Source organism: Strigops habroptila, chromosome 5 (genome assembly GCF_004027225.2).
Source record: "Strigops habroptila isolate Jane chromosome 5, bStrHab1.2.pri, whole genome shotgun sequence".
Lineage (NCBI taxonomy): Eukaryota > Metazoa > Chordata > Aves > Psittaciformes > Psittacidae > Strigops > Strigops habroptila.
In genome coordinates this window covers 41,375,677-41,388,385 of record NC_044281.2, presented here as the reverse complement: position 1 = coordinate 41,388,385, position 12,709 = coordinate 41,375,677, and the positions used below count along the sequence as shown (strand labels likewise).

Here is a 12,709-nt window from a genome sequence, read left to right as displayed (position 1 = left end):
GAAGAAAGTAAATTTGGGTTTATAATACAAGTGAAATGTTTAATCCTTTGAGTTAGTTGGTATAGCATAATAAAACCATGCAGTGAAGCAGACAGTATTTCATATGCACTCAGTAGATTTAGAGTTACAGCATGAGCTCTGATAGCCTAATAATACGATGACTTGGAGGATTTTTTTTTTTTTTTTTTTTTTTTTTTTTTGTCTTTGTAACAAATAGCATTCCATGGATGTCTAAGCAATTTTGGTAGCTGGCGTTCCATGTACAATTCAAGTGAACTGTCACTTCGTTGTCCTACAGTCTTGTTGAGCTCCAGTGCAAATGAAGGAGTAACACTGGGGAACAGTGTGGTGGAATCAGTGAAGAGCGGAGCATGCCTTTGTCTGCTCTGGTGATGCTGTCCATGTCTGCACCATGTCTTCTCCCTGGGTTTGGAGACAGAGGGCATGGCTGCAGCTTGTTGCTGGTTCTAGCTGCTCCCAGGTGTGTGTACCTCATCCAGGTGCGGATGAGGCAAATCAGCTGCGGTGTTGAGTGCCTTATCTCATCCTGGGGGTGGTGCTCGGTGCTGTTCTGAGCTCTTAGGGGTGTGGCTTAGGCTGTTTGCAAGCATCTGTTATCGACAACTGCTGGTCATCCAGCTTACCCAGGTAAGTTACACGGGGAGAGCCGCCCGCAGCAAAGAACCTGCCGCTGCGGGAGCTGCGTGAGGCCGTGCCTGCAGAGCGCATGCGCGGTGCCACGCTCGTCGCTGTCGCGAGATTTGGTGCTGCAGCTCGGGCAACGCGCATGCGCGGTGTGGCGCCCTCCTGCTCTCACTGCTGCCGCCTTGCGAAGGAAACGCGGTACTGCAGGCGGGCTCCGCGCTGCCGGTAGCGGTAACACGATGCTGCCGTGCCTGCGAGGTGATGCTGCCGCGCTTGTTGCTGCCTCCCGGTAGGGAAACGTCGTTGTCGCTCCATGTGCGCGCTGCCGAAGGGCGCTCGGCGCGCTAAGCAATGAACTGCGCTAGTGCCGCCCCTGGTCAGGAGCCGCCCGCCGGGTGCTCGCGGGTGCTGCCGCCTCGTGGCCGAAGCGCGGTACTGCAGCGCCGGCTCCGCACAGGGGCGCAGCAGGGCCTGTGCCGCCGCAGTGTGCCGGTCTTGGTTCCTAACATGATGCTTCACCCTGCTGTCACTGTGCTGACATTAGCTGGTTTGCACTTTATTCCGGATATTAGAATCTGGATTATTATAAAGCAATTGATTTACTGACTTCCTCTGTTGAGTCCATATGTACAAGACGTTCCTACATCAGACTGAGCATTGTGAACTTAGAGTGCCTATAGTCACGGCGTGGATAATGTGGAATAATGGGTGAAACGAGACACCACCACCCTCTCCCGCTCCGCTCCCCCCTAGCCGCGCTCTGTGCACGGTGCTCCTACGGTGGCCCGTGCCCGCACCGCCCAGGGGCGGGGTACGTCCGCTGCGGGGGGCGTGGCGGCGCAGCGGTGCCGCCTCTGGGCGGGCGGGCCGGGCCATGTCGCGGGTGCTGGTGGTGGGCGCGGGGCTGACGGGCGGTGCCTGCGCGGCGCTGCTGCGGGGGGCGGCGCTGGGCCGCGTCGTCGTCTGGGACAAGGCGAGGGGCGCAGGTGGGTGCCGCAGGGGGTGGCGTGGGGCCGAGCTCGGCGTGACGTGGCGGTGTCTGACTGGCTGTCGCGCAGGGGGCCGCATGAGCACGAGCCGCGGCGCGGGGGACGCTGCCTGCACCGCAGACCTGGGCGCGCAGTACATCACCCTGGAGGCGGAGCGCGCCCAGCCGCACCGCAGGTGAGCCCCCCCGCGAGAGGGGCGGCGGGGCCGGGCCGGTGTCGCCGCCGTGCCTGGGCCCCAGCCCTGCCTCCCGCCGCCCCCCGCCCGTCTCAAGTGCGAAGTGGGGTGCGGGAAGTGGGGGCCGGTGCGCCGGGTCGGGCGGGTTTGGTGGGCAAGCGCCCTGCCCTGCCCGCACGTGTCGCGGCTCGAGTGTTTTCACCCGTGGTGCTAATCTGCCCACTGTAGGGAACGCGGGTGCTGTGGTCTCGCTGCTTAAATCCGCAGAGATCTTTGCTTTCAGGAGGTAGCACGGCTCAGAGTCGCCTAAGCGCTATGCCGGAAAGCTGGGTGTGAAAGAAGCGTGAGGTGTCTGTGGGGACGTGATGTCTCTGCCTCAGAGAACAGCGGTGGCTGTCTGCAGGGATAGGGGAGGGTTGCATTGATGGGGCCTGCTTGTGCTCGCTGGGTGCGCAGGGCGGTTTGCTTCAGGCTGGGGCAGGGGATGGTGATGTTACAGTGTTGTAAAAACGCATTATTTCTGCGGAAATGAGAGAGAAGGCAGGTGTGTTTCAGGCACCTGCATCCAGCTGCTGGAATATTCCTGCTTTCCACGGTGGCAGTGCAGCTCGTACTGATACTCAGAGCTTTAAGTAACTGTCATTTATGCCCCTGCCTCAGTTAGTCCTGAAACCTTCAGGTCAAACTGCTAACAGTTTCTCTTACAGGTATGGTCGGTTGCCTTGGTCTTGTGTAAAAGGTCAGCTACTAATGAAGCAGCAAGCTAGTTTGTTGTTTTACACTGGTGGTTCCTATTCATGCATAGCCTGGCTTGAAATGCATTTTGTATGAGGTCATTAAAAACTGTTCTCTAAATCTGAAAGTTAGGTTGTCCTTAAATTTAATTGTGAAAAATAATGACAGCTGCTATTGGTTTACATGCAGTGTATCTTCATCTCTGTGTTGTTTGCTCCGTTTAAGCTTCTATGAGGAACTTCTGTCTCATGGCATCTTGCAACAGCTGACTGCACGCATTGAAGGAATGGTAGTGAAAAAAGGCTCATGCAATTATGTGGCACCCCAGGGGATCTCCTCAGTTGTCAAGTATTATTTAAAGCAGTCAGGTAAGTTTTTAGATGCCTTTGTATGAAATGAAAGGTTTTAATGGCTGTGGTTTTGATGGTATTCTTGAACATTCTCATTGGAGATGTAAATTCAAAAGACAGTTCAAATTCCTTTTTTGTTTATAAATGTCTTGAAGTTGCTGATATGGACAAACATGTCTGAGAGCTCTGTAAATTTCCAAGTCCTGCAAGCACTTCACTGACTTCAGCTGCACTGCTGGCATATAAACATCTCTATATGAATTCTCTGTGGAATTCCCTGTTACATGTATTTAACTTATTCTTTTTCCAAGCAGGTGCAGATGTCTTCTATGAACAGCATGTAACTCGCATCTCTCTCCGAGACGGGAAATGGGAAGTCTCCAGGAAAACGGGACCACCGGAACTGTTTGATATAGTTATTCTCACAATGCCTGTTCCACAAATTCTTCACCTGCAAGGTGACATTGTAAACAGTAAGTTCATACCTCAAAATAACAGGTATCTAGCCTAAAATGGCAGTTGAGCATCTTGTATAGCAAAGAAGCACTCGTCACTCAGCTGTCTGTTAAGGTGAATCTGAAAATGATAGGAGGTGGATACTTTCAAGGTTGTACATCTGGTGCCTGAGTTTAATAGCAAAAATATCTAAATAGATGAGTCAGTTTTTAATCTAATCTTTAATTTTTTTAATTTTTTTACTTCTAAAACCAGAGTTGTCTTTCTGTAACTTGAAAATATTTAGTAAATCGGACAAGGGCCTCAGCTGGTCCCCATGTGGTGGTTTCCTTGTCACTATCTCTTTGTTGACATATTATGCTGGTTTTCGGTGCTGCCTTTAGTATGTCTGCAGTAGGGGTGACCCAGAGAGTAAGATTTGATTAACAGCTGTGCTGTAGGGAAAATCTGGAGGGCATTGCAGTGAGCGAGCCTAAAAGCGTATGAAATGCAGGGAAGTAAAAAGTCTGGATTGGAGCTGTTGGTCTCTGTAAGATGAAAGCCTCTCAGACCCTCTTGCTTGTTTGCTGTTTCTGGCTGCCCCATGGGGGTTGTATTCCTCAAACGTGAGTTATCCTTTGGTGATTTATTGGGGTGTATATGTTAACAATGCTATGGAGGCTTAGAAAGAGCAGCTTGCTGCTGAGAAAGAAGTATCGGTTCAGGTCCAAATAAGTTTTACTAGCTTAAGTGCATTGTGACCAGCAGGGTCTCTCTGAAGTTGCCTCATAGTAGCCAGGACCTGTATGAGGGAAAAGAAGAGGATGAGGGAAGAGAAGGATAGATGGTAGCCAGATGTTGAACTGCAGCACAGTGTGTTATGATAGCAAAGGGAAAATTGTTGCCTGATCACGGTAATGGAGAGAAATATTTTCATTACAACCTCATATTTTAAGCTTTGTGCCTAGATAGGTAAATATCCTGTAAAAACAGGACTTCTCTGCTATTCGTTATTTTCTAAGATCTCCCGTTTTCCCTGTCCCTTTACCATGGAAAGTAATGATGTCACCACTGAATTTTCTTGGTTGGTGAGTGTGCTCTTTCACTTCATACTCTGAATCGTGTGAGCAGGGTAAATGTATAGGTACCGTTTCCATAATTACATATTTTCATTTTGATAGCCACATGTGTGCTGTTCCGCTATATGAAGATACAGTAAACTAATGTTAAAAAGATTGGTCACTAACTGAAACATGATTTGGAGGCATTGGAAAGTAAGAGGAGCATGGTGTATAACTACAATGGGTTGGGCCATTCTCGTGTCTGCAAGAAGAGACATCATGTCAGCTCAGAGCAAATGGGAAACTTCAACAGCCCAAACTGTACAAGCACGTGGGGTCAGGTGTAATGAAGTGGTGTCATTATTGAGGTAAATGACTGAGGGAGTGGCTCTGTCCCATCCTGTCCTTTCTAGCGTCGATAGTGAATGTCCTGGGAACAGAAGAAAAGGAGAGGTAGTGTGTAGTACTGTTTTCCCTAAGTCCTCCTGAGGTTCCTGTAGTCTGCATCTCAAGGCCTTCCTCAGAGTCATCGTCTTTGCAGATTGTTTTACTTGGGCTAATTAAATCCTTTCATGTCCAAGAAGTGGGCAGGTTCCCTTCGGAAGATGTAATTAAGGTGAACAGTTCATTTCTCTTGCTCTTGGAGTGCTGGAACTATTAGATGCTTTCCACTACATGCTTTTCTTAATCTTCTGTATAATTTCAGGGTTAACTTTTATCTGAGGGAACTGAGCAAGTTTTGTCTTTTCTTCCTCTTCTCCCATTTTCTCCTTTCTGCCTGTACCCTGTGTGAGACTGGCTTCCAGATTCCTAGCCAATTGTTAATTCTTTATCTTGGGCAACAGGGCTGACTCCCCAGTCATCTTAGGGGATTCCTTAGCATTGGAACTATTGGCTTCTTTACTACTGTTCCTTTGAGGGAAGAAGCAAGGGGACAGTAGGTGAGGAGAATGTAAGGAAGGTGTTTCAGAGCTTGAACAGTGTAGACGTCGGGTCCTTTTTGACTAACACAGGGTCAGGGTACATCACTGTGTCTCTAAATCTCAATCTTATATTGGTTGCATGTTGAAGAGCTGAGTTTTGCTGACAGAGAACAGTGGTTTCCTGCATCCACCTCTCTCAGGATTTAAGATGTAATTTCACATTGAGCTTAAGGTAATTAATTGTGGACGGCTACTGAAAGGAATAGTTGTCCTCTCCCTTCCACAGTGACTGTCCTTTTGCCTATTCTGTCAGCACTACTGTGTGGCTACCATGCTGGGAGTCAGATCTGCTCCCTGTTTTGACCCAAAACTGACTCTGGTGCAGACGAAAAGTTAGTTTTCACTTGGCTACGCAAGCTGATCTGACTTGTCAGGTGACTCCCTGGTTGCTAGTATTAGCCTGCACATATGCTGAGGCTGCTTCCTTACTGTTAAAGCAGTTTAGTCATCTGTATGCTCTGGTCTTCCAAATCCAGAGGCAAAAATAGTGATTCTAATGGAAAACATACTTGTGCATTCCTGGTATACAAACTAGCAATTCCAGCTGCTCCTGGAAGGGGAGGTTCCTGCTCCTTGTTGCAAACTTCCCCCTTGCTGTCACTCCGGGTGGGAGGAATCATTTTGCTGCTGTGCTCATGCTGCAGCTAAAATGAGGGATGTGCAGAGCTGGAGGAAGGGGAGGGCTTTCTCTTTCTAGCAACAGCAGCCTGTGTGGCCAGCTCAGAGGTCATGTGTAACTGGCCTGAGACTGCAGGCAAAGGGCTTAAAGTGGAGGAGAGGTAGGATTTAGGAGCACAGCTGCCTTAATTGCTGGTCTTGCAGGCCTTTATTTTGTAGAAGACAGATGCTGAAGCTAAATGAGGTGTGGCTTGGTGCCTTGTGGCGGTATTAATCTCAGTTGTGGTTTGTGGCAAAGCGGCGTCAATGGAAAAAGCTTTGGCTATTTCCCCAACAGCCCTGTTTTTGACTGTGATGTCTTTACTACAAGCCCTCCTTTACTTCAGTGTATCATCCTTACTTCAACAGCTTCTTAATTAGAGGCAGCTAGTCTAAAGACCTTCCATACCTGCCGTATTTTCCCTCTGCTTTCCCTCTCTGAGATTCATTTTCAGGTCTGTTTTGCTGCACACTAGAGATTGAACTGTGAACAGTGGACCTGTGCCAGGTTCCATTTTAGCTACTTATGTGTGATTGGATCTATCAGTTCAAAGCCACATGAAGTTTTAAATGGATTATAATGAGGGATTGTTAGCATTAATGTATAGATAATGGCTGTAAAATAAGTGAAGGTGCAAAGGAACAGCTGTGTGGAGTAGGTGGTGCTTTGATCCATTGGAATTAGCCTTTGATATTTGTGCATAAAAGAACCTGAGTTGGAGAGTTCAAATGACTAGCCAGAAGTGGTAGTTCACCCCTTGCAGGAATTCACCGTTTTGCTGTTTGAGCCTCCAGGTTGACTCTGTCGTACCAGTACTGCTCCCTCGCTTGAGAGTGTGTAACTGGCTGAATATTGTGTTTCTAAGCAGTGGTCCCTTAGATAATTGCCATAAACATGCAGTGTGTTTCTTCAATAACAGAACAGTTTGGACACCTATGACTATGTTTTCAGAGATGTCTCCTGAAATTTAGGCTCCTATATTTGTAGTTAGATGCTTCAACAAAAGCATTAAGGCAGTTGAGTTACCTTAATGTAGGTGCCTTTGGGGCTGGTGGCCGATTTGCTCTTCCATTTGCAAATGCTAACTTGTATCTTTATTTCAGTGTCTTTAGGACATCTTATTATTATGGCCAGTCTTTTTAGATTTATTTATCTTTATTCATCCTCATTTTCAACCTGTATTCATTTCTTCTACAGCTGTTGTGCTCAAATAATAGAATTATCAGTTGCATATTTAGGAATAACAGAGGCAGAAGTAGTCTGTCTAATAAGGCTGCTGGAAGTCCTAAGCTTTGAAATCTCTTAAATTAGTAAAGTTGTTGAACTGGTACTCTATGAAACAGGCGTTCTTAGGGTTCTTTGACACTGGTATCTGATGAAATTACCCTTCAGTGATTTGATTTGGTTGGTTTTCATTCAGAAATCATGTTTGCCCTCTGTATACTTGAAGTTACAGCAGAATTACCAAACAAAATTAATCAAAAGAAAAAATTTTTTCTGCAATGGATTTATTTTCCACCACTTTCATTTTTTTACGTGACATGCTGCATGTGTGAAGAGTTAGTAACTTTCAAAGCTTTTAAAATAGTGTAGTACTGGTATAGGTAGTACTGGTATAGGATTGAGGCAGAAGGGGAGAAGGGTGAGTTAGCTCCTTGTAACATGTTTGGAACAGCAATAGGTGGCAGCAATCAAATGATGTTTAGGACATTTAGCTTGAATAAATACATTAAATTTAGTATACTCATTTGTATTTGGTAGTAAGTATTGTGGTTATGAAGAAGGTAAAAGGAACATGTTTGAGTTTTGTAATGTAAAGTCAGTGTAGGGAAAGGAGTAGATTTGCTTAAAAGTAGGATCTTTGCAAATGAAAAGACTAGATTTTGCTAATGTTCATCATCTAGTAGTGTTTCAGACATGCTGGATTGTTGGCTGCTGCTGTTAGAAAAATCCTAGATCTATATACCAGATTCCATATGATCACTAAACAATATATTTTCTGTGCATATTGAAATCAGATTGACAGACTTTTTTATTGGTTCTGTTTCTAATATGACATTTGGCAACATGCCTAATAAAGATTGCAACAATTTACAGTAGTTTTTATCTGTGTTCAGAATGTTTTCATTAAATTGCTTTACTTGGAATTTAAAATTACAGTTCTGCATGTTTAATCTGCTAATGAAACAGAATGGCTTGGCTTCTGTTTCAAGCCTGACCTATTCTTTTTTTTTCCATCTCTGTGAATGTCCCACATGTTTTAAATAGTACAAGCTGATGAGAAAATACAAGTAAAGCAGGACTGTATTTATGTAGGAAGGCTTTATAATGTGAATTAGGAAAGCACAGCTGATAATTTTTCAGGAGTCCCATGTTCTTGCTGAGTGTATGTGTTTGGTTTTGGATAGCATGATGGCAAATTCTGAATTTTGTGGTTCCAGTTCCAATCTTAGCAGGGCTTGTCCAGGCTTTGAGTTTGCTCTCATTACCTAACATACCTGAAATATCTAATGTAAACATGTACACTGATTTGTTGCTTACTTATCAGACCTTAGGAGCTGAGATCACACAGTGCAAATATTTGTGCTTTCTGGAAATATAAGTTATTAGCTTTGCATTAGACTGGCTGGTGATATTAATGTGGTCTTTAAAAACCTGTCACTCATTTGACATGGAAGCATCCTGGTACTGACTGAGGTTGTGATGCTGGAAGGATCTGTGTTGGTAAAATTGGGCAATACAGTCTGGATTATCAGTGCTGCAGCAGAAACCTGGGGTGTCTTACTTAGTAGTGAAACCCTCTGTCCTTGCCCCGGGAGAGCTGTTACAGTTATGATGAGCTGTTCTCTATTTTGCTTCTAGCCGTGAATTTCACCTGTGATTCAGTGAATGGCATCCTGTCCCTACCTCCCACTGCTGGTGTCTGCTCCACCTCTAACCTTCCACTGCAGCGTTTCGTACCTTCCTGTGAGTTGACTTGATGCACCAATCCAGCAAGGATCTCTCTCTCTCTCCCTCTCTCTCTCTGGGGGTGTTTTTGCTCAGTCAAGGAGTTGGATTAGCTTGTGGAATGGTCTCACAGGCATGAGAAAGAAGGCAGAAAGGGCAGGGTGGGACTACACATCTGGGAGCAGAAGGAGGGTCTAAGGAGGAGCAGCAGCACACACTTGTCTATTCAGCTGCCACTGAAACCACCATGTCAGTCTTTAAAGCGGGTGCAGTTGTTACGTGTTCTCAGCATTCTGCAGCTAAGGTATAGCTTCCCTTCTTCGGAAGTTGCTTTTTTTTTTTAAAATGGCTACTGGAGCTGGAATTGCACATTAAGAAGAGAAGAAGCTAAGTGGGCATGTGTATTCATAAAAGCATGTTTGACTTAACCGATTTCTAGGTGTTTCTTTATATCTAGAGTGCTTATAATGGACTTGTTCTGCAGTTGTTAGTTGAACACATTGAAAGCCTCTCGAAAATCAGGCTACCACACTGATTCCAGTGACCCTCTTTGTCTGAGAAGTGTGAGGATTAAACCTGGTGTGTGTGAGCATGAGAGGTTTGAAAAGGAGAATGAAATAGAACATTTATTACAAAAAGGGCTACTTGGCATTTTATTGTCACTCAACACTGCCTGCCTTTGGTGGAAAGCTGGAACTTTGATTTGACAGATCTCAGAGTAGAAGGGAAGATAAAAAGCAAGATACATTGCTGGAAGACTGAAGTATTCTGCCTTGTCTTAAGACTTAGAGGGAGTGTGGCGGCTGCTTCCCGCTCCAGGGGAAACCTACATTAGATCCTTTGGCCAGACCAGCATGACCTTAAACAGAAACCCAGTAGAGGGGGGTCTCACTCTATCACAGCCTCTTTTTTTTCTTTTTTTTTTTTTTTTCTTTTGTGCCTAGTAGTGTTGCGGAAATATTTCTTCCAGCAGTCCCTATTACTTGTTCTGCCCTACCTCCAGCAAGTGGGACTACAATAATGCAGCTCCCCCTGTCCCTTTCCCCTCCCAGAATGCGAGGGAGTTTTTTTTAGCAGGATCAGTGGTGTGATCGTCGGTTCACCATGTGGCACACAGACATAGTGGCACATTATGCATATTTCAGCAAAGGTAGGAGAGTAGCGCAGGGGCTGTGCAAGTGATTGAGCCATATGAGCAAAGAAATGCTCATGAATCTGTGGTTTGAATTCTAAACTTAGGTTTCCTGTGTAGTCCCAGGAGAGATTCAGAGCACCTGCACATTAAACTGGCAGAAGATTGTGCTGATTTAGCTAAACCAGGTTTTAAAAAACGTTAACTTCTGACGTGTAAGGCAGTGCTGCTTTTCTGTGTTAACACATTTAATTCAGCCTAATCTGGCTACTTGTAATTACTGTAACCTGGGCATGCTTTTCTTCCTGTCACTACTGCCTGTGCTGGTTGGCAGAGTGTTTTGATGCCGCAGGACTTGATCACAGAACTTTAATGCTTGTATAGCCTCTTTATGTTATTCCAGTAGTGTATCTCAAAATAGAGAATGGGACCACAGGAATATTGGATCAGATAGACATGAGCCCATGTGTGTGCACATGTTAGGTTTCTTTTGTAAATAATAAAGGTGATGGTATTTGAACACAGGATGTGCTTGGAACAGAACAAATAAATATTCTAAAATTTATTTATCTCAACAATAAACACAGATTCCTCTCAGTTTTTTCCAACAGCACAGTCTTTGGTACTGTCCAAGGATTGTATTTAGATGGAAAAAGCTGCTTTTTGCCATGAGCCTAAAATAAAAAAAAAATGTTCCCTGCCAAAAAATGTGACCAAACTGAGCAATTCTGAAACTTCTTTATTTGCGTCTCATGGGACATGCATTTAATGAGCTGATGGTTTCTGTGTTCTAAGAAGCTTGCATGTGCTACTAAAAACTTGCTCTTCACTAAGTCTTAAGTCATTTATATCAGACTTAAAACCATTTTAGATTCTGGATCTAAAAATTCGATGGTTGATCTTGGGAAACAATGATAATGTACATCTTGCCTCTCCCTTTGAGTAGAATTCTTTTTTGTTTGAAGTTCTGCCCTTGTTTTTTGGTATGTTTTGCATTTGTTGTTTTGTTTTCGGGGCAGGGAGAGAAGATGGGGAAAATGTGTTTAGAAAAGCTTTCTGTCCTTTTCTGTTATCACACCTGCTCAACATACTTGGGAAAGAAATGTGTGAAGGTGACCATAGGCTAACTTTGACTTTATAGCCTTTGTTTAGATGTGAAATCTGCAACTTAAACTATTGTTTTTATAGAGTTGAAAACCTTTGAGAAGTCTGGTGCAGGTTTGCAAGTAGCTTTAACATTTAATTGCTTGCTTTGGGATTTATTTTTTTTTCAACTTAGTGCTGCAATCAAATAGACAGACAAGTCTTCACTGGAATGTTTTTTTGTTTGGTTTTTTTTTTTTCTTTTTCTTTTTTTGATGCTATGTGCATTTTAATATATTCTCATAGCTTAGGCAGTGCCTCTGGGCTGGATGGGTTTTCATGAATTTTTAGTGTTTTCTTAATAGTTGCTGACCACTGACATCACTGTTCTTTATCAAGATTATCTTTACCTCCCATGGCTACATATGGAAACTTTTATTTTTGCAGTCCACGTCTGGATTAGAGCAGGAAAAAGAAATTAATATTAATTTTAAACTTAATGAGATTTTGGCTCCATTCAGTCAAACGTAAAATTTGCATTGAGTTTGCAGTCAGCTTTTCACACTTGGCGTCATAACTTCCAAGAATGTATGGTATGCTCTTGTATTAAAAAAAACCCCTACAATAATTTACCTTCGGACACTTTTTGTAGAAAGTAAGTTCTGTTCCTTTTCATGTGCCATCAGGTGAGATGATGTAGATAGTAAAGATTTTTACTTTGCAGAAGAGTTGCAATGCACGTTGTCAGCCTTAAAGGTGTCAGATGGGTCAGCTCACTGATGTGGCTGAAAACTAGCACTAGGATTAAAATCCCACAGCTAAAAAGATTTGTGTTTGTGTCAGCAGGTCAGTCAGGTTTAGTCTGTGGCTGTGAGGGCCTCTATACCTGAGCAAACCTGAGAGATGTGAACACCTTCCCTATTTAGAAATTTGCAGTTGGATTAGTTGAAGCTGACTGTGAAATGCAGGATACAGGCATGTTTCCTTTGTCGCCTCTCTTTTTGCCTGTTCTCTGTTCCTTACCAGTTTAAAATCTGGGTCAGATCCTTAATCCTCTTCCCTGCGTGGCCAGCAAGCAGCTGTGTCAACCCAACTGAAATTAGGCTGGGGGGTGTAGTAGCAGAAAAGACCAGGCAGCACTGGCAGTGGCTTGTGTTGTCAGAGAAGCTGAGAAAAGTGGCCCTTTTATTTTATAATTTCCATCCAGAATATTATCATAGCCTGTTAGTATTTTAGCTGCATGGTGTGTTGAAGTTACCTGCATTGCCTTAGAATTGCATTTGCTGCGGTTGCGTTTACTGTGGTTGCCTTGCTCTTCCTTGGGATTTGAGTTCCCTGCTAGGTTTACCGTAATTTCCAGTATTTTGTAACATGAGTTGTCTTTAAAGGTTGGTTAATGGTGGTATGTTTGACAGAATGAACTTTGTTCCAAGACTTGTAATCATAAGACCCATTCTGCTGTTCTGACCCGCATGGGTTTCCTGAGAGCTAGCAGATGACCAGGGGTGTTCACT

At 44.4% G+C, this 12,709-nt stretch overlaps 1 protein-coding gene across 4 annotated transcripts in view; it reads left to right on the top strand.

The window, feature by feature from the left end:
• Positions 1-1,501: 1,501 nt before the first annotated feature.
• Positions 1,502-12,709, top strand: part of RNLS (renalase, FAD dependent amine oxidase) — a 72,845-nt gene continuing 61,637 nt past the window's right edge. The window contains exons 1-5 of one of the 4 annotated variants that reach the window (XM_030487356.1): positions 1,502-1,631; positions 1,704-1,809; positions 2,770-2,912; positions 3,209-3,367; positions 8,894-8,998. In XM_030487356.1, the coding sequence (XP_030343216.1) occupies positions 1,520-1,631; positions 1,704-1,809; positions 2,770-2,912; positions 3,209-3,367; positions 8,894-8,998 (625 nt within the window). In that variant the 5' untranslated portion in view covers positions 1,502-1,519. Of the gene's footprint in view, positions 1,632-1,703; positions 1,810-2,769; positions 2,913-3,205; positions 3,368-8,893; positions 8,999-12,709 lie in introns of all 4 variants that reach the window. The other 3 variants (XM_030487355.1, XM_030487358.1, XM_030487357.1) reach the window with 3 other exon arrangements.